Source organism: Polypterus senegalus, chromosome 3 (assembly GCF_016835505.1).
Source record: "Polypterus senegalus isolate Bchr_013 chromosome 3, ASM1683550v1, whole genome shotgun sequence".
Classification (NCBI taxonomy): Eukaryota; Metazoa; Chordata; class Cladistia; order Polypteriformes; family Polypteridae; genus Polypterus; species Polypterus senegalus.
This window is the reverse complement of record NC_053156.1, coordinates 235,572,247-235,591,575: the sequence shown is the minus strand read 5'-3', so window position 1 is coordinate 235,591,575 and position 19,329 is coordinate 235,572,247. Positions and strand designations below refer to the sequence as shown.

General features: G+C 35.9%; 1 protein-coding gene and 1 long non-coding RNA gene across 2 annotated transcripts in view; one reads left to right on the top strand and one right to left on the bottom strand.

The window, feature by feature from the left end:
* Positions 1–19,329, bottom strand: part of LOC120525999 — a 100,791-nt gene that overhangs the window by 68,117 nt on the left and 13,345 nt on the right. The window lies entirely within an intron of this gene.
* On the top strand, positions 799–12,781 carry hnrnpua (heterogeneous nuclear ribonucleoprotein Ua). Its single transcript, XM_039748796.1, has 14 exons — positions 799–1,577; positions 2,757–2,871; positions 3,332–3,405; positions 4,108–4,247; positions 4,362–4,461; positions 4,637–4,749; positions 6,850–7,113; positions 7,415–7,534; positions 7,699–7,827; positions 7,925–8,093; positions 8,693–8,968; positions 9,261–9,487; positions 10,746–10,838; positions 12,112–12,781. The coding sequence occupies exons 1-14, from the start codon at positions 968–970 to the stop codon at positions 12,160–12,162; spliced, it is 2,481 nt and encodes an 826-aa protein (XP_039604730.1). The 5' UTR covers positions 799–967; the 3' UTR covers positions 12,163–12,781.

The following is a 19,329-nucleotide window of genomic DNA, read 5'->3' as shown; positions in this document are numbered from 1 at the left end:
GACACAGACCTACACCTAGCTCCACAAGGTTAATGTGCAAACTATACCGACCAGACCTGGGGTTTAAACATTCCGTGTAGTATCATTGCTAACCACTGCATCTTCTTTTCAGCTTAAGTAAAATGTGAACAAAATTTTACTTTTAATACTAAGGTAACAATAATTATTAATTTAACTTCAAGATCTCATAATTAAATGCACAAATAACTGTCACAAAAATAAAAAATATGTGATGGTGAGAAAAACATGAAAAATAAATAATGTAAAAATAAATGAAGTGTTAGATATAATGTATCTCCTTTTTTACTTTCAAAAACAGAATATTACAATAGCATGGTACTCAAACAAATAATACAAACAGAGAACCATTTACTTTGAAACGAATAATAAGGAGAAAAAAGAAAAACAAAATTCAACCAAAACCCAAAAAATATGTAAAAAATTATAATCTATTTTCTAAAAAATAGTTTATATTTTTGCCTAAGAATTTCAGTCTTTGGTTACTTTGCTAAATTTGTGCAAAAGAATTAATTAATTCCATGTCTTTCATTTTTTTATATGATATGGTTTTGTCTCACAGTTATGGAACCAAAAATTTTTGTGACACAATTCTTGTCATATACAATCTGGCAATGCTTACTTTCTAAAACATTAGGTGAAGCTCATTGTTCACTGGTTACCGCTGAAAAAGTCAAGTCTGAAATGGGTGTGCGCCGCACTCTGAGTATTACGGTAGAACCCGCCTCTCATTCTCCACTCCCTTTAATACGGTAAAGCTATATTACGTACGAGTGGCGGTTGTCGGCCGTGCTGTTGCCAGTGGGAGAGACTTAGAGCGAGAGAAGTGTTTGGCGCAGTAGAAATTATTGGCAGCTCTGCTTACTAAATACTTTCTCGTTTGCGAAAATTGTTTATAATATAAGTCGAAGATTCTCTATATTCCGGGCAGCGAGAAGCAAGTCGGAAAATGAGTTCAATTAACGTGAAGAAATTGAAAGTGAACGAGTTGAAGGACGAGCTGAAGAAGCGTAGGCTTTCAGACAAGGGTCTGAAGGCCGAGCTGATGGACCGGCTGCAGGCCGCGCTTGATGAAGAGGCCAAAGCTGGCGGCGGTTTTACCGGTCCGGGCGGAGAGGAAAATGGAGCAGAGGGAGGCTCAGAAGGTGCAGGTGGTTACGACGAGATGGCCGAGGATCTCGAAGAAGAAATGGCCGGGGAGAACATGGAGGCGGACGAAGAGGAGGAGGAGGAAGGGAGAACCGGTGGGGGTAAAGCGGGTGCCACTGCGACGACGGGAGATTCGAGTGGTGGGACTGGTGCTCGTCAAGCAGCTGTAAATCTGCAAGGGACGTCCGGAAAGGGCGATCAAGCGAGTGCAAGCGGCGAAGTGACCGGGGAAGAGGGAGCTGAAGCAGCCGATGGCGAGAGCCAGGAGTATCAAGACGATGCAATGGGCGAAGACGAAGAGGAAGACGCCGGGGTCGAAATGGATAAATTTGACGAGGATGAAGACGCAGGAATTGAAATGGACAAGTTTGATGAGGAGGACGGGGCTCCTGGTTCCCAGTCCGCCGAAGGTGAGCAATCGGACCGCTAGCGAATCACGTGTTCCACTCACATTAATGGTAGCAATGGAGTAAGACGTACGATGGCCTCCGGTCGTTTGTAACGTGTAGTAAGCTGCACGGATTGACGGAGCCGATGGAGACTGCTCGTTCTGGTCATTTAGTTTTCGACTGTGTAATATCGTGGGGGCTGCACTGGAGGTCAGGCTGCCCCGTATGACGTGATCTGCTATTTGTGGCTCCGGCTGCACCCAAGACAAAGATGCACATGGTTGCTGCTGCTTAGTGAAAATAATGAAATGGTGGCGCTGAATGGCGCGTAGCGGCTGTGTTTCCCCTGTGTGCAGAAATGGTCTTGTAATGGAGGGAACGAGATGGGTTACAGTGGATGGGAGAGAATCTGTATGAAAGAGAGTACCAGATGCGCGAAAAGCTTTTGTTCAAGCTATCGTTTACCAGCAGCGGAAGAAAAAAGCCATTGTTGCCGGCCAAAATGTGTGTCGTTTTAATGTTTGATTGTTCCTTATCACCGCTTACTCATTATGAAGCAGTCAGTTTATATTTGTGATTTTTTTTTTTTAGTTACGGGAACTATTGATTTTTACTGCACCGTGTTTGTACCGCACACTTGTATCTTAAATGTGTTTTTTTAATTTTGGCCCTGAATCTTAAAAAAAAAAAAAAGAAAAAAGCGAGCGAGCTTCCCACACGTCACTTCCTGCTGGAGGGGATGGCGGGTGGGAAGGAGAGGAGGAGGAGGGGGTGTGTGCGTTGTGTGATAGAAAAAGAAATAGAAATTCAGTTGTAATTTTTATATATATATATATGTGAGCATATATCGCTATTTCTTGTGTTCGCAAGCTTGCTTGTGTATGCCTGTAGTTCTGGGCTTTTGTATCGAGAAGTGGTGAGAAAATAGGTTGGATGATAATTTTTCTTATAATCGGCGGGCGTGCTTTGTTAGCTACATTGTCTCGATAGCATGCTAATGTACTTGTGTTGCCAGATTGCCATGATGGTGGTAGCTACGATTTGAATGATGTGAAATCTTTGTCGTGATAGCCACCTTGAGTTAATCGGTCTATTGTGTGTGTGTTTACTGACGTCGTATTCAATCATACGCACTCTCGCCACTTGATTTACGACTTGGAAATAGTAATATTGTGGAGTTTTTCATTTTTCGATTTATAGGCGATGCTGCAAAAGATAAAAAGGCAGACCAGAAAAACAAGAAAGGCGTTAAAAGGCGCCGAGAAGAACACGGAAGAGGCTACTTTGAGTTTATTGAAGAAAACAAATACAGCCGGTAAGAGACTATGTATGGTTGAGTCTGACGAGATATATAGCTTTACATCGTAACAGCAAAGTAGAAGAGATGGTAGCCTTGAATGATCTTTGTTTCACATACATTTGTTTTTGATTTTCATTAGTGTTAAAAAAAAAAAAAAAACACACACACAAAACACTGTCTTATATATATAGCTTAAGCAGTGTTTCTTTTAGTTTTGGCAAATACGAATTCTTACGTTATGTAGTGGATCGTAATTTGTACTTACATAGTTGTGTTTTAAACCATTGAATGATTTCTCTTCTTACTGTTAGGTGTATAATTTCTCTTTCAATATTTTGCAGACATTGTTAATATGTGTTGACTGCTACTACTACAGGGATAATGACTTGCATTTTAAATGCATTCATTTAGAATTAGATGTCAAGGGATTATTTGCACATATTTCAAGTAATGTGGGTGAATACTTTTTTTTCAGGGCAAAATCTCCCCAACCACCTCTTGAAGAAGAAGATGAAGAGTTTGATGATACAACTGTTTGTTTGGACACATGTAAGTGTTGTGTACTAAGTATTTAGAAAAGCTAGTCAGGTTATAGTTTAATGGTCATTTTCCTTCATGCTTTCATTGTTATGTGGTGAAAACTTGACATTTGATGCCTAAAAAAAAATCATTTTTGCACGTGCTAATACAAAGACATACTGCATATTTGCAAGCAAAGTCTGTATATACCTAGTTAAACACTGTTGGCAAATAGTGTAGTGAATGTGAACTGTAATTGTCAACACAACATATCTTGGCTTTTCTGCAATATGATTGAAACAATAGGGGATAAATTAGGCCTATAAGCTCTAGTAGTAGTACACTTGCGTGCACTGTTAGGTTGGGGTGAATTTAGTTTTCAAGCTGTGGGAGTCACACTTGCACATAGACAACAAGGATGTTTTACACCTGTAAAATATTTATTGTAATGTTATTGAACACAGTTAGCATTTATTGTAAATGTTTGTTTAAACCTTTTAGAATATGTCTAATTTTCCAGTGTATCTTTTATTTTATTTTTTATAAATATCTACCATTCACCTTTTCACACTCGTTGCTTTACACAACTCAATTTTTTGTTACTTTCTGGTAATTGGTGTAGTGTACTGAAGGGGTAAAACTTTCTGGATTTGTTATTCCCTTTTATGAAAATGTTAATAGAGCTATCTTTTTTTGTTCTGTACATTTATTTTGACTGTCACACTGATACAGACAACAGTGACCTACACTTCAAAATTTCAAGAGACCGTTACAGCGCTTCATCTTTGACTATGGAAAGTTTTGCTTATCTCTGGGCTGGAGGTAGAGCTACCTATGGCATTGCAAGTGGAAAGGCCTGCTTTGAGATGAAGGTAAAATGTGTGAATTTGTGTTACTTTACCAGGTTAATTGTTTAAGGTAGACACATGTTTTAAGTTAAACTTTCTTTTTAAGCTGTTTTTTTTTTTTTTTATCTTTTCATTTAGGTAATTGAGAAAATTCCAGTAAAGCATATCTCAAGTAAAGGTATTGAAGTACATGATGTACAGATTGGCTGGTCATTGGAAGAAGGCGGCTTGCTTCTTGGTGAGTTGTTGTGTATTTTCTGCTACTGTAAATGTGTCGTATATACCAGAGTCCAGTGAATTATGTGCATGCATGATACTGTTAACATCAAATAGGCAATGCTTAAAGTATTTTAGTTGTGGGAAAATATTTTGAGGTTTAATTTTTTGAAGTTTACATTTTTTTCTCTCATTAGGGGAAGAAGAATTCTCTTATGCCTACTCAATGAAGGGAAAGAAGACCACTAATTGTGTGACTGAAGATTTTGGAGAGGGATATGATGAAAATGATGTGATAGGTTGCTTGATTGTAAGTTAACTTGCACAGCGTTGTTTAGACCCCTTTTGGCTTAGAAGAAATGTTTCTTAGATCTGTGACATACCAGTTAATAAAGATATCGGGTTGTCATGGGATGGAGGGCTCATATGGTTTTGAGTACCTTTGCTTCTTGTTTGTTAATGAAAGACTGGATGGCAGGTCCTAATGTGATGAGAGTCTGAGATTCCAGAGTAGCTAATTTGTTTTTTGCTACATTTTTCTGTTACGTGATAGTGTTGCATAATGACCAAATTTCCTTTCTGTTATTTACAAAGCATCTACAAGGTTTTTTATAGTGATCAAAGATCTATATGAATATTACACTAGATAATGTGCATTTTTTTTGTATACAAGTGGAATTCTCTTTTTATTTTAATTAAAGGAGATGTATACCTTTATCTTGGCCACATGATTACTTTCCAGATTTAAACAATTGCCAGGAAGGGCAGACACAAGACTTGAATAGAAAGGTGTTTGTTCAGAATTACACTACGTAGTACCAGAGATTTATTTAGGAAGCAAAGTCGTATGTGTTGTAAAAAATCTGTTTTCTTTGTGTATGGTTAGCATGTCTCATTTTTGGACCTATATTCAAGAATTTTTAAATTCTACAAATTATATCCGAGCCTTATTTTAACACGGAGCATGAATTTTGAATGCAGTGTGGTCTAGTTATATGAATTTGCATCGAAGTACCAGAAAATACGCCGAGTGTTCTGATTATGAATAGGGTGCTTTATTGGTAGGTGGTAGAGTGATGTTAATGTGTAGTATTGTATTTAACTGTTTAATTCCTATTTCGGCTATTAGAATATTAAGATCACATCTAGATGTGTATGAAATTCAGACTGCTTCACTAGTGTTTTTAAATTATGAAAATCCCCACACCTAGAATCTAGCTTTACTCAATTTATTTTGCCCATTTTTTAACCCTCTTGTCCATTTAAATCCAAGACTTGATCTGTGAGCTTAGTACTCTGTACAATGGAGATTTAAGATTTATAGAAGAAATGTTTATCTTGTATAAACTAATGTAAAATTGTTGGCTGGACACAGTTTATAACTTGTTTTTAAACCTGAATACAGCCTTTTTCATTAATCAGTCCAGAATGCCTACATAAAGCATATTGGCATTTAAGGTTGGTTAACTACATACAGTAATCTTGTATGCCAAGTACTAAATCTCAGATTAATTTACACAATGAAAGTGTACCACACTTTAAGTCGACCTACCTCTTATGAAAGGATTTTATATGTGAAAAATCACGCTTTCCATGCTTAGTTTCAAATTCTTGAAAATGTCTGGATGCACTGTTGTATTCATTAAAATTTCTGGATAGTATATTATGTAAAGCCTTTTGATTACTTAGAATTTGACAAGTATGACTAACACATCTGCTAAAATTATTGCCAAGGCCGAGTCTTCCACAGTAAAAGAAACCCTTGTGAGCTAGCCACTGCAACAATTGTAAAATGCATAACTGGCAAGGTGGCATTAGGCTAGTACTGCAGTTTAATGTTTCTGATCTGCTCAGTATGTGGTAGTGAGTGATGTGGAAAAAACTTGCTAAGAATGATCTAAAAAATGGGTTTCGTCAATGCTGCTAGCAAAAAATCGCATTGACAGAAATGGCTGCATAGTGAAAATACAAATATTGCATTTGTTGACTAAATGCAGTAGTCTGCTTTGGTGAACACCTCTTATCAGCATCACATGAATGATACCTTGGCTACTAATGGAGAAACCTTATGAAAGACTAAACTGAAGTGGGGCAGCATTTTCAGTAAAAGATTTGAGCCTGGTAGAAATGCTCATGACTGATAGGATAGTACTAGGAGCCAAGCAGTGCATAAAAGTTTGGTGTATTCATCAATAACATCGATTTCAGTATCTACCTTGTTTGTGTAACTTTTATTTTGTATGATGTAATGCTTGTGTGTAGGGTGTTTTTTGTATAAATCTGGCTAATGTAATGAATTTGTTTATGGTCAAATGTCTTTGTTAAAACTCCTTATACAAGTAAAGCTCCTCTATACATCACATTATCAAGTTTAAAAGATTTAATTATTTTTCAAATTTTTATCTTTTAGAATTTTGATGGTGAAGAAGTGGAACTTTCCTTTTGTAAAAACGGCAAGGATCTTGGCATTGCTTTTAAAGTCAGCAAAGAATCTCTTGCTGAGAGGCCTCTCTTTCCGCATGTTCTATGCCATAACTGTGCAGTAGAGTTCAACTTTGGACAGAAGGAAGAGCCTTACTTCCCCGTGCCTGAGGGCTACACATTTCTTCAGCAGGTTCCAGTGGATAACAGGGTCAGGGGCCCAAAGGGTCCTGAGACCAAAAAAGAGTGTGAGGTACAATTTCTTAACAGTAATATCTTATTAATTAAACAGTTTGTGTATATAATATGTATGTGTGTGTGTTGTGTATATGTATATATATGTATATATATATATATATATATATATATATATATATGTATATGTATATATATATATATATGTATATATATATATATATATATATATATATATATATATATGTGTGTGTATATATATATATATATATATATATATGTATATATAAATAAAATAATATAATATATATATATATATAAAAAATAATAATAATTTTTCTTCTATCCTCTGTGTTTAGGTTATTGTCATGGTGGGATTGCCTGGAGCAGGCAAGACTACTTGGGTTATGAAGCATGTTGAAGCAAACCCTGGTAAATACAATGTTCTTGGAACAAACACAATCCTGGAAAAGATGATGGTAATTTTGTTTTCAGTACAAATTTGGTAAATGGATAAAGGCTGTGCCCTGAGTAGTTTTTGTGATAGTTTCATGTAAAGTTAAATTATACTCTTATATGAAAATACATTAAGGCTTATTTCTTTCTTTTATTGTGTTTGTATTTTCTTTAATCTCTTCCTCAGATTTCAAGTTTTAAACGTCAGATGATAGATACGGCAAAGCTGACTGCCATTTCTCAGCGTGCTCCACTGTTCTTGGGGAAGTTTATTGAAATTGCTGCTCGTAAAAAGCGCAATTATATTCTGGACCAGGTAGGGCAGAAACATCCCTTATTGGCTTGTTTCATATTATGGGCATTGTGGTTGCCCTTGAGGGTTATCCCTAAGCATGATTTATTTTTATATGTAGACTAATGTGTCAGCACCAGCTCAGCGGCGGAAGATGTGTTTGTTCGCCGGTTTTCAGCGAAAAGCAGTGGTAGTATGCCCAACTGATGAAGACTATAAGCAACGAACTCAAAAGAAGGCAGAAGCAGATGGCAAAGATCTTCCTGAGCAGGCTGTTCTTAAAATGAAAGGTACTAGATGAACATTATTCATTTTGCAGTACCATGGATCTGGTTACGTTATTGCCATATCTGTGTGCTTGATAACTTGATGGGGGCAGCAATTGACAATTTTATAATTTTTCCCCATCTTTTTCAAAATAGACTAATGTCAGCTTTGGTGGTCCCAGGGAAATTTTTGTGGAGATGAATGTGTGCTATACCTACCTAGTTTAACAGTCCTGTTGATCACAAAGTGAAAAAATATAATTCCATCACTGTGATACAATCCTCTGGTGCCAGTTTAATTTTTGTTCTACCAGCTCCTTATATAATGCAGGTTAATCAAAGGGTCGTTATACCTTTTTAAAATTAAAAGCATACACTTTGTGTGAAAGCCTCTGAAGTTAAGTGTGTGGTGTTTTATGCTGGGGGAAAAAAGTCTTGATTGCCAAGATATTTTTAATGAATTTGGTAGAATGAAAAGCTGTAGTTGGAATTAATTGAATTTGTATCAATTCTAAAGAATTTTTTTGACACAGCACCATTCAATGAGACCTGAATTATGTTATGGGAGTGTGTCCTATGGCAATTTGTTTAATTTACTTTTTTTTTTTTTTTTTGCCCCCAAGGTATTTTTACACTGCCAGAGGATGGTGAATGTTTTGATGAAGTCACCTATGTAGAACTGCAAAAGGAGGAGGCACAGAAGCTTGTAGAACAGTATAAAGAAGAGAGCAAGTCTGCACTGCCTGCTGAAAAGAAACAGAACCAGGGAGGGGCAACCAAGAAAGGAGGTAATCGAGCAAGAGGAAACAAGAACCAGTACAACAGAGGTGGTGGCAGTGGTGGCCAAGGACAGAGGGGAGGTCGTGGAGGATTTCAGAATCGTGGCAACTTCAGAGGAGGTAATATCCATTGCCTGAGGCATTTTCTTTTTCTGTTGACATTTGGATCATATCTCATTTTTTAATTTTTAAAGCACTTGTAATTGAGCATATTTAATGTACTGTACATGTTCTTTACAATCAAGATATTGCTGGTACCTGATCAAAATGTGTTATAAGTGAACAAGCAATGGCTGGTTAGCACATAATGATTGATATAAAAAGAGGACAGGTTGTGTAAAGTTTACTTAAATTACCTTTTACAATGCTGTGTACTTTATTACAATTGTTCATATACTTTTATTCTTTGTAGTACCTGGGAATAGAGCAGCATTTAACAGACCCCCAAGAGGGTATCTCCCACCTCCTGGTTTCAGGGGTGGCTTCTCTAATCGTGGTAACTTCAGCAGAGGTGGAGGCATGCCAAACAGGGGAAGTGCTCCTCGGGGTGCTCCAGGAAGGGGCAACATGCCAAGAGGGGGTGCCATGAACCGTGGAAGTGCTAACCGAGGAGGTGCAAATAGAGGCAACTTCAACCAGGTATGAGATCACTTTTTTTTTTTTTTCTCTCCCCCCTTTTCCTTCATTTGCCAATAGAAACTTAGATGAATGTAGTTGTTACATCAGACTCACTTAAAGTTTACTATGGTGTGTAGTGAAGGTATACATGATAGAGCGCAGCAGTTAACAATATGGAGATTTGTAGGTTGTAGCTGTTAAAATTATGATAAAATGTAATCTTTCACATTTGGTTTTCCAGTTTACTCTTATGGCAGTAGTTATCTTGATGCATTTCTAGTTTGATTCTACCTGGTGTATGTTAAAGGTGCAGTTTATCATTAACCATTTTGTTGAAGGAAAAATTTTTCATTTGATACATACAAATATAGTTTTGTGCTTGCATGTAATACCAGAACCTTTGTTTTCAATAAAACTTCTACCACGCATCAGTCCATGTGTTTTTGTTCAAGTGACTAATTTAGCTAATTCCTGAAAATCCTCCAGTCCACTTGATTGATCCATCTAAAGATTAATGCATATTGTTATACACTTGATAATTCATATCATTCAGAAACAAACATGATTGGTGGCTGTGTTCCAACAGGTTTTACACCCATCTGGCCAGTTTGCTTTAAACTCCGATTACTTAGTTTTTACTCATTGGTCCTTCAGGTAGTAGCTTCTATTTTGTTAACAATGTAAGATGAATAGTAAGTGCTCCAGTGTGAGCAAAATCTTTTTGTTGCTGTCTCCCAGAATTAACAAATGCTGATGGACCATCTGTCCCATGACTGTTTGCTAATGCACTTGTTTATGTGTATTGTTTGTTCTGCCATAACTGATTCCAGTAAATTTTTCTGCCACGCACATTTGACAATCTGATGTCTAGTTAATGATTGGTCCAATCACATTATATTATATTATATGGACAATGTTTGATACCTTCCCATTTATGCAACTTGCAAAAAATGTTAAAAGCTTGTATTAATGACTTGATCAAGCACACACTCTGGTTCTAGTAACTGTTGTAGCCTATTCAAGCCTGGTTTTGTATTAATTATATAATATAACAACTAATATATTCTGGCAGCACAAATGAGAATTTCACTTACCAGGTCTTAGCAGAATTTTTTTATTCTTGCTTTTGATCCAATATGTCAACTTCAGAAAATTACTTCAACTGAAGCAGCACTGAAAATGTAATATTTTGCAGCCTAAACATATGATCAATGTTATATATAAAAATAATCATTCCCCACCTTAAAAGATTATAATTGCTGTTCAATGTTTGTTTTAGTTCCGAGGAAGAGGTGGAAACAACCGTGGCTTCAAAAATGGAAACTACAGCATGAACAAGGCTCAAGCCTTTAACCAGAGCTGGCAACAAGGGGTATGTATTAAAGTTATGGATGTTTTTCTTGTTCTTCACAATTTATTGGAATTTTGTATTTCTACTCGTAATTTTCTGAATTAGGCCTAATACAGGAATGTAGAACATGTATCACAACATAATTGAAGGTTTCACCAACACTACCTGTCCCAGGTTTTGGGGGGGGGAGAATCTGTCCATAATGAAGGCAAAGTAGAGTTGGCATTTATACTATTAAATATTCCTCAGTTTAAAATTGTGGTAAACTAATTTAAAATTAAACAATATTAAGAAACAAGTGTGGCAGCAGGCATTAAATGGTAGGTACACTAGTCTTTCATTTCTTAAGGACTATGGTTATATTTTATTGCTTCGATATTGTTGTTTTTTTTCTATTTGGACAAATTCTGTTTAATTGCTATGTAACATTCGCAGTCACCATTTTTGTGGAAGGCGAAGTCTGGTTTCTTCCCAGATTCCAAAGATATGGGGGCTAGACTAGTTGGTAGTTATACATTGCATACTGTACCTTTTTAGATTGTTCTTGACTTGGCAGTTGTTTCAGGGTTATGTCTATTTACCTGTTCCATTTACAGTTGAGAGGGATTGTCAAACATCCATTAATGTAACCTCCGTATAATGTTTCTGGCGTAGCTTCTTTGTTTTGAGCAAATTGTTAGGGTTACATTCAGTAGCAGCTTGTTAAACTACCCTTACCAATTACAACTGCGTAACTTTTTAATGAAGTTTGGATATCCATAATTTACAAAGTATAATTTTTATATGCATCGGGCATTTTCCTTAGGAAAAGTTGTTTTCTGGTGCTTGAAAAATGAGTTGATTTTGATTTTTAATGAGTTTTGGACAGGCTTTAGTTTTAGGTACACTTTTTTTTTTTTTGTGTGTGTGTCACGACATGGGTTTAGGATTATTACTGAAGGTATTGGCACATGTGGGGGTGGACTTTATTGCATTGTTGTGGGCTTATGCATTCAGACCCTATTTAAGGGACACAGTGATATTTTGTTGCTATTCTGGTCCAGTTCACCTAAATTGCCCCAAAATCAAATACATAAATAGGCATCATCACTATGAATGGATGAGAGGTATAAAAAATTCCTGAAACTTGTACTGGCCATTATTCTCAAAATATTGTATTAAACTTCATTCTTTTTTTTTTCGTAAAAATGTAGCCACACTAGCTATGTATGCTTAGTGGAATGTGTGTGTGTGTGTGTGTGTATATAGATAGTATGCATTCAAATTTTTTTTTTTCCCTCCATTTAATTTTTAGTTCTGGAATCAGAAACCTTGGAGCCAGCAGTATCACCCAGGATATTACTGAGAGCTGTAATAATGAACTGATGGTGCAGATGGTCTTGCTCCTCAAATCTTCACAGATCGACGTTTTTTTATTTTTAGTCTCACTTTTAAAGGAAAAAAAAAAACGGAAAAGAGGAAAACATTCCATGATGGAGGAAGTGCCTGCGGGTTCTCTTAGAAGCTTTATGGGTTAATTTGACTTTTATTTTTGTACATTGTTTTTTTTTTTTTTTATTACAATGCTTTAATGTGTAATGTGAGGAACCTCAGCATTGTGCAGGATGGGATGTTTTAGTATTTTCAGGGTTATGCATTTTATCTGTAAAATGTGATTTTTACTAAAGTAAAATGACAAAAGATTTTGTGTAGTATCAGTTGTGTCTTTATTCTAGTTTTAATCCACACGTAGACAATCCAGATTTAAAGAAGTCCTTTTTAGAAGCATGTAGAAATGTTTTTTTTTTGTTTTTTTTTGTGTTTTATTGCATAATTGTCCCGCAGCAGCATTAAGTTTCTAGAGACAACTGAAGCTGAAAATGTTTGTAGAATATCTAAAGCTTCATTATTATGACGAAAGGTGACACTTCCACTTGTAAACTTTTAAACCTAGGTTTACAATAAAAGGGTTCTTTTCCTTTTTACTTATTTGCTTATGTGTGTTTTTCAGAAATGCATTCAAAAGTCTACTATTTTGAATGTTTTTGGAAAGAACCTCCAATTTTGTGATACTCCTGATGTTTGTTTCAAGGCAAGTGTAATACTACTACGCTATACATTATATTTTACATTGAGTTTTGATCCTTGCCTTTACCTCTCCCAATAGTTGTATAATAAATTAGACTAACTGTATGAGCAGCTTGTTGGCATTTGATTTATCCATTTTGGCCTCTACTAAATATGCCTTTAGATCATAATATTCTGACTACAAACAGTTGAATCTTTTACAGCTATTTAGGGATACTGCCTCCTTAAAGCAAAGAGGCAACAGTAATGTGATTTAGCAAAAGGTAAAATAATGTTCTATTTGTTGACAATATTACTGGACTAATTTGTACTTTTCATATAGAGCATTCATTAAGCAGTGGAGACTTAGGCTAATCTAATCTTTTTCAGTGGGGCATAGATTATTAAGTAATTTATATAAACCATACCTGCATATTTAAATTCATTGCCTAATAGTGGAATATTTATAAATTCTATACTGTTTTGCAGAATTTTAAATGTTGCTGATTTAGGAACTTTTTACATTTCCTTTGAAAGTAATGGGACACACTTTGTCTTCTGGGAAATTTTTAAATTTTATATGCAAATCCGTTAGTGTGATTATCTACTATGTTATAAGGAATGGATTGGTAGGTAGGTATTGATTAAGTAATTGCTACACTGGTTGGCATAATTAAGAGGTTATCGTAATACCCTTTTTTTTTTTTTTAAATGCCTCGTGTTCCTTTTTACACTGTACTGCACCACAATTAGGTGCTTTTTGAGTCCTTGGGTAATGTTTCATCTTTGTTAAAATTTCATGTTGTACGCATACAGCAGCTTGCCAGGCTTTCAATGACCTCTAACTTTCCTGCACCTTAAAGAGCCACCTGCATCTATTTATTATAACCACTGGCCCACATAACCAATATCATTTAAAGGTTATTGCTTTTTTTTAATGAGAAAGGTGCTATGTATTAAATGTCTTTCATGGGTATTCTGTGTTCTCGACACTAAAAATTTCTATCAGTTGAGGAGCTTTGGCTAATATTATTCCCCAGGTCATAGGGAGGTTGGGAATATGGATTTTTTTTATGATTTATGCACTTCAGCATTGAGCATCATTTTCAATTTTTTTTTTAGCATGTGTGTCATTGCATAATCTTCATCTGAGTAGTACCACAAGGTTGGTACGTGATTGGTTTAAATGTAAATAATGCCATAATTACGAGAATGTAGGGAACATATATAAACTTTTTTATGTTAATACAAGTTTGGAGCGTTGAGAGTAGTTTAGTTTATTAAGTCAGTTTCAACCTTGATGATAAAGCATATGCTGAAACTGTTGAGCACAATATTTATATGTGCAAATTCTTTGTATATATGTTTTGCGGAGAAGCACCAATTTGTTCAATGTTTTTTCTTTGTCTTTGTCCAATCATGGTTGTATATTATGCATTTTATGACTGTTATTGTATTTTACTGTTTGCTTCCCACCTTTTTACAACCAATGAAAAGGCCCTTTTAGATACAATGGTTTTGCATTCTGTTTGGTGCAGTGGTATAGGCAGTGTTAATTGATCAAATTCCCCACATTGCCTAAAAACTAAATAGGCCAAGTTTTAAAGAAAAAAAAAAGAAATGGTGCTGAAAATTAATGTGAATTGAAGTAACTTTTTGATGTTGACCTAAAATAAATGTTTATAGGATTTCAGAATTAACTTTCTGGGTGTCTCAGGCTTTAATCACTAAAATTTCTTCCAGTGTTTCAGAGTGTGTTGTGCCTATGGGTTTTAAATACTAGTGTAATAAAGATCTAGGTGACTAATGCATGTAAAGAATGGTGGTCATTCTAGTTTCTTGGGTAGTTGTAATGGCTACTAACAGTGATGGGCAAAATGACTTGGTTGACTGCCCTATTTATGCTGTATTTCCACTGAAAAACAGATATTTTGATAGAGTATGATCAGAAATGATGCTTGGCTTTTTTGTGTGTTTTCATTTAGATGTTCTAACCTTTTCATACTGTTAATGTGTATAGTGAAGTTTTAAAGATATGCAAGATTATTCTGTGGAATTCCATGTTTTCCACAGAGATTAAGATATTTTATAGTATATCTGCTCGGTAGACAGACATTGTATGAATAAGTGGGAAACCTATTTCAGATTTTTTTTTTTTATTCTGTCTACACTGCCCAAGTGAATCACCTGTAAACTTGCCTTTTCTCCATTATTCTGACTTATACCTTAGTTAAAGTTGTGGTTTTATAATTATTGTCAATTCAGCATATTTATTTTGGAATTGACATTTTATAGATTTACATTTTGTGCTTTCCTGACCACAATTCATTTTCGGAAATTTTAATTTCTAATTTGATAACTACACCACAATTTCTAAATATAAAGCCTGTTTCTGAAGTATGGTTTTGTTCCGTTGTCCTTTTTTGCTTGTTAACAACCACTTCCAATAAGCTTGAAAGATTCATACAACACTCTTGAGACCTGCAGTGGTGTGTAGTTTCAAGTGAACATTGAATTCAAAAGAAATTACACCGTACCAAATCTAAGGAAATGCCATTTTGTATGAAAAAATATTTTAACACATTTCAAGTGTTTCTTGGTAAATGTATTTCTTTTGCTGTTCATTGCATTATTGGAGCATTCAATTGCTATAAGGGGACAAAAGCTCCACACCTAAGTAAAAGTTGCATTTAAAAAAAAAAAAAAAAATGTGAAAAGGAACATACTCAATGTCAGCTCAGTTCCTATGATTAAGGATTAGAGCTGAAGTGTAAAACTTTATGCATTCATGATTAGTTAACAAATGAGCCATCCCAAGCAGCTAGACTCCAGATTATGACATACAAGTCAATAAAACCTGCATTGTATTGCTATTGTTGGTGCCCAACAATGTCTTCTGGGGTTTGGTTAAACACATTTTGAGAGCACAAGATTGATCCAGCCTGAAGTGGATGGTTGGGGGTGACAATCATTTTTTAGCAAGTGCATTCTAATATCACTATTGCTTTATATGCCTACGCAGAGTTCTCTTAACTGTGGCATCAAGCAAATTATGTTCTCTGTGCTTCGTAAACTATTTTATGTGATAGTAAAGAAAGACGATGCAAAAGTGAGCAAGGAAGGGCCTTACTGAGTTACTATGTTTCTGGTATTTTATATAAAAAAAATGTATATGGCTTCACCAATCTGAAAGCTTAATTAGCACCACAAGGCATCCTTTTACTTGTGTGTAAATCATGCTTCCCCGTCCTCCCATTTTATTAGAGAATATGTGTTTGAATGGTGTATTTTATCTGCTTTGTTGTGGTTTATTTGTTTTTCTTGTCATTGTCAAGTGTTGTCTTTTTACAGTACACATCTGTGTTGTCTAAACTGTTAAGTAGAATTGTTAATACCATATATACACTTTGAAAGGGGAGATGGTTTTCTAAATATTATAGAAGAGTAGTAGTTTATATTATGCAGTGTATTATGGTAATTTCCTTCTCAATGTAGCCTAGAAGCTCAGTGTTAGACAAGAAATGTGCATATATGAGAACAGACATGCTAATGTGCTTGTGCATTTTAGCTAAATAATATCTGAATTAAAGGGGGGCTGCAGTGTGACAATGGTTAGCATTCTAAATCATGCATCTGAATTCAGGTCCTCTGGTCATCCAGTGACAGTCCAAGTGTCCATGATTTTGGTTTGTATTTCTGACCTACACTGACTCATCCCCAGTTGATGACCAACTTGTACATCAGTCCAACAGTCCTGGGGATCCTCTGTGACTGCAGGTTTTTGTTCCAACCAGCATTTGTTTTTAATTGGACTCCTAGGCTAATTAAATGAACTGTTTATTTCCCAAACTCTGTTTTGGGAACAATATAAAATGAGAACAAAGTGTGATGTGTGTGTGTATATGTATATAAAAATGTACCAAGCAGTGTTATGGGGATACATTTTTTTTTTTTCCTTTTAAGATGCTAAGATTTGCATTGGGTGTGATGAGGATGGATGGATTAGAAACGAGTACATTAGAGGGTAAGCTCAAGTTGGATGGTTGGGAGACAGGCGAGATTGCATTGGTTTGGATATGTGCAGAGGAGAGATACGGAGTATATTGGGAAAAGGGTGTTAAAGGTAGAGCTGCCAGGAAAGAGGAAGGCCTAAGAGGAGGTTTATGGATGTGGTGAGAGAGGACATGCAGTTGGTGGGTGTAGCAGAACAAGATGCCGAGGACAAAGATATGGAGACAGGTGATTCACTGCGGCAACCCCTAACAGGAGCAGCTGGAAGAACAATATTTTCATCTTGATTTTCATTCTACTTTTCCAGGTGACCCACTACTTAGTAAATAAAGGATTAAAGTAAGTTGCAGTCTTTGATTATTCAGTGTTTGGCAGGGTGTCCGTTTTGCGTGTTTTCAATTGTCATTAAGATGCAACAAAGGAGGAAAATTGCACAGAGAAAAGGCAACATATAATGAAATTAAGAAGAGTTAAGCATTTAAATATATAGCAAAAGCAGAAATATTTCTAAATGTCTTAAATGTAAAAATCAGCCTGCTGTGCTTTTCTGAATGTAGAGTAAAAGAGAAAAAAAACGGCAGCTAATGAAATATGATCTGTGTTATCGGGTATTGTCAGCGATGATGAAGCTGGTTGGAACAAAAACCTGCAGCCACAGTGGGTCTCCAGGACCGAGTTTGGGAAACACTGATCTAATGCATAATCATGGGCTTATGGCAGGACACCATTCAATTTAATTGTGATAGTTAACTGTAATATAGTTCTAAAATTTTGTAGTAATGTATTCTAGCATTACTTTGAATAGGTTTAGTTACAAATCCTGCACTACACTCACTGATTTTTTCACACTCATAATTTCACATATCAGGTATAGTTTGTTCAATACTTATAGCCTCTTCCTCAACATTTAGCAGACAGTGTAGTGGTTAAGGCTTTGGTCTTCAAACCCAGGGGTTGCTGGTTCCAATCCTGCTACTGACACTGTGTGACAATGAGTAAATTCTTTCATCTGCCTGTGATCCAACTGGAAAAACAAAGGAAGTAACCAGTTGCATCTCAAATGTTAAAAGTCATCTTGGATAAAAGTGTTTAGCCAAATACATACATTTGAATGTGTATAATGTCCTGTCAAAATAAATTTGGATGACCTTCCCAGCAGTAGATATTGTAGTCTCCTAAGAGCCAACTGCAGCAAGTCCCCTCATATGTGTTTCCTTTGCTCTTTTTGTTAAACATTGGTGGGACGGGCAGTGTTGAATTCTTGAATACTTTTTCAAGCTTGTAATTTCCACGCTTCAGATCGGTTACCATAGCAACAAATGCACCCTGTCAATTTTTTTTTTCCTGTATAGTATTTGTTTATTTCCTTCCTTGGCCTACTGAAAAGTATTTTATGATTGCAGTGAGGTGTAGGACCAGCTATGTTATATGGGTTGGAGAAGGTGGCTCTGAGCAGAAAGCAGGAGACAGAGCTGGAGGTACCAGAGTTAAATATGCTAAGATGTGCATTGGGTGTGACGAGGATGGATAGGATTAGAAATGAGTATAGTAGAGGGTCAGCTCAAGTTGGACGGTTGGGAGACGGAGAGGTGAGATTGCATTGGTTTGGACATGTGCAGAGGAGAGAGGCGGAGTATATTGGGAGAAGGATGTTAAAGATAGAGCTGCCAGAAAAGAGGAAGGCCTAAGAGGAGGTTTATGGATGGCGTGAGAGAGGACATGCAGGTGATGGGTGTAACAGAACAACATGCAGAGGACAGCAAGATATGGAAGATAATGATCTACTGTGGCAACCCCTAACGGGAACAGCTGAAAGAAGAATAAGTGAGGTATAGGATTGGGAGAACAGAACTCAAAAACACCATAGTTCCACATTTCCTTTTGTAACCATTTTAGGTATCCTTTAATGCCTCTGAATTGTGTTCATGTAAAGAATACTGTATGTTGCATGTACATGCCTATGAAAATTTTCAAATGTATTTTCCATATCGAATTGGATATCCATGTTCTGGACTTGCTTATTTCCATTTAGTGTTGCACAGGTCTGGTGCCCATTCCAGCTGTATTTGTTAATAGTAACTCATAGCAGGGTCACTTTAAGCTTACCAGCGAGCCAAAGATGCACGTCTCTGGAATGTGTGGGAAATGGGCAAAATTTTTCAATTGGAGTGGTGTAGTGATGCATATAACTCTAGTTCTGGAACACTTATTCATGTAGATATACTGCATAATTAAAACCACAATGGTATATTATATACAGTAGTGTTGGGGAGTATAAGAAACCATTTACTTTCTGCACAGGTTTTGTGTTACAGATTTCATTTTAAATGCATACATTTGTGCCATCTTACTATCAGTAACCCATAATTACAAAATGCAAATGTTTTTTCAGAAAGGTTTGCAAATTTATTAAAAATCAAAAACAAAATCTTTCGTTTATAAATAAATGTTTTCA

Bases quoted from the DNA above. Each gene is read 5' to 3' on its own strand.
- hnrnpua (XM_039748796.1), top strand. From the start codon at position 968: ATGAGTTCAATTAACGTGAAGAAATTGAAAGTGAACGAGTTGAAGGAC. The intron at 4,248-4,361 runs GTAAAATGTGTG...CTTTTCATTTAG, and splicing joins AGGCCTGCTTTGAGATGAAG to GTAATTGAGAAAATTCCAGT. The intron at 4,750-6,849 runs GTAAGTTAACTT...TTTATCTTTTAG, and splicing joins ATGTGATAGGTTGCTTGATT to AATTTTGATGGTGAAGAAGT.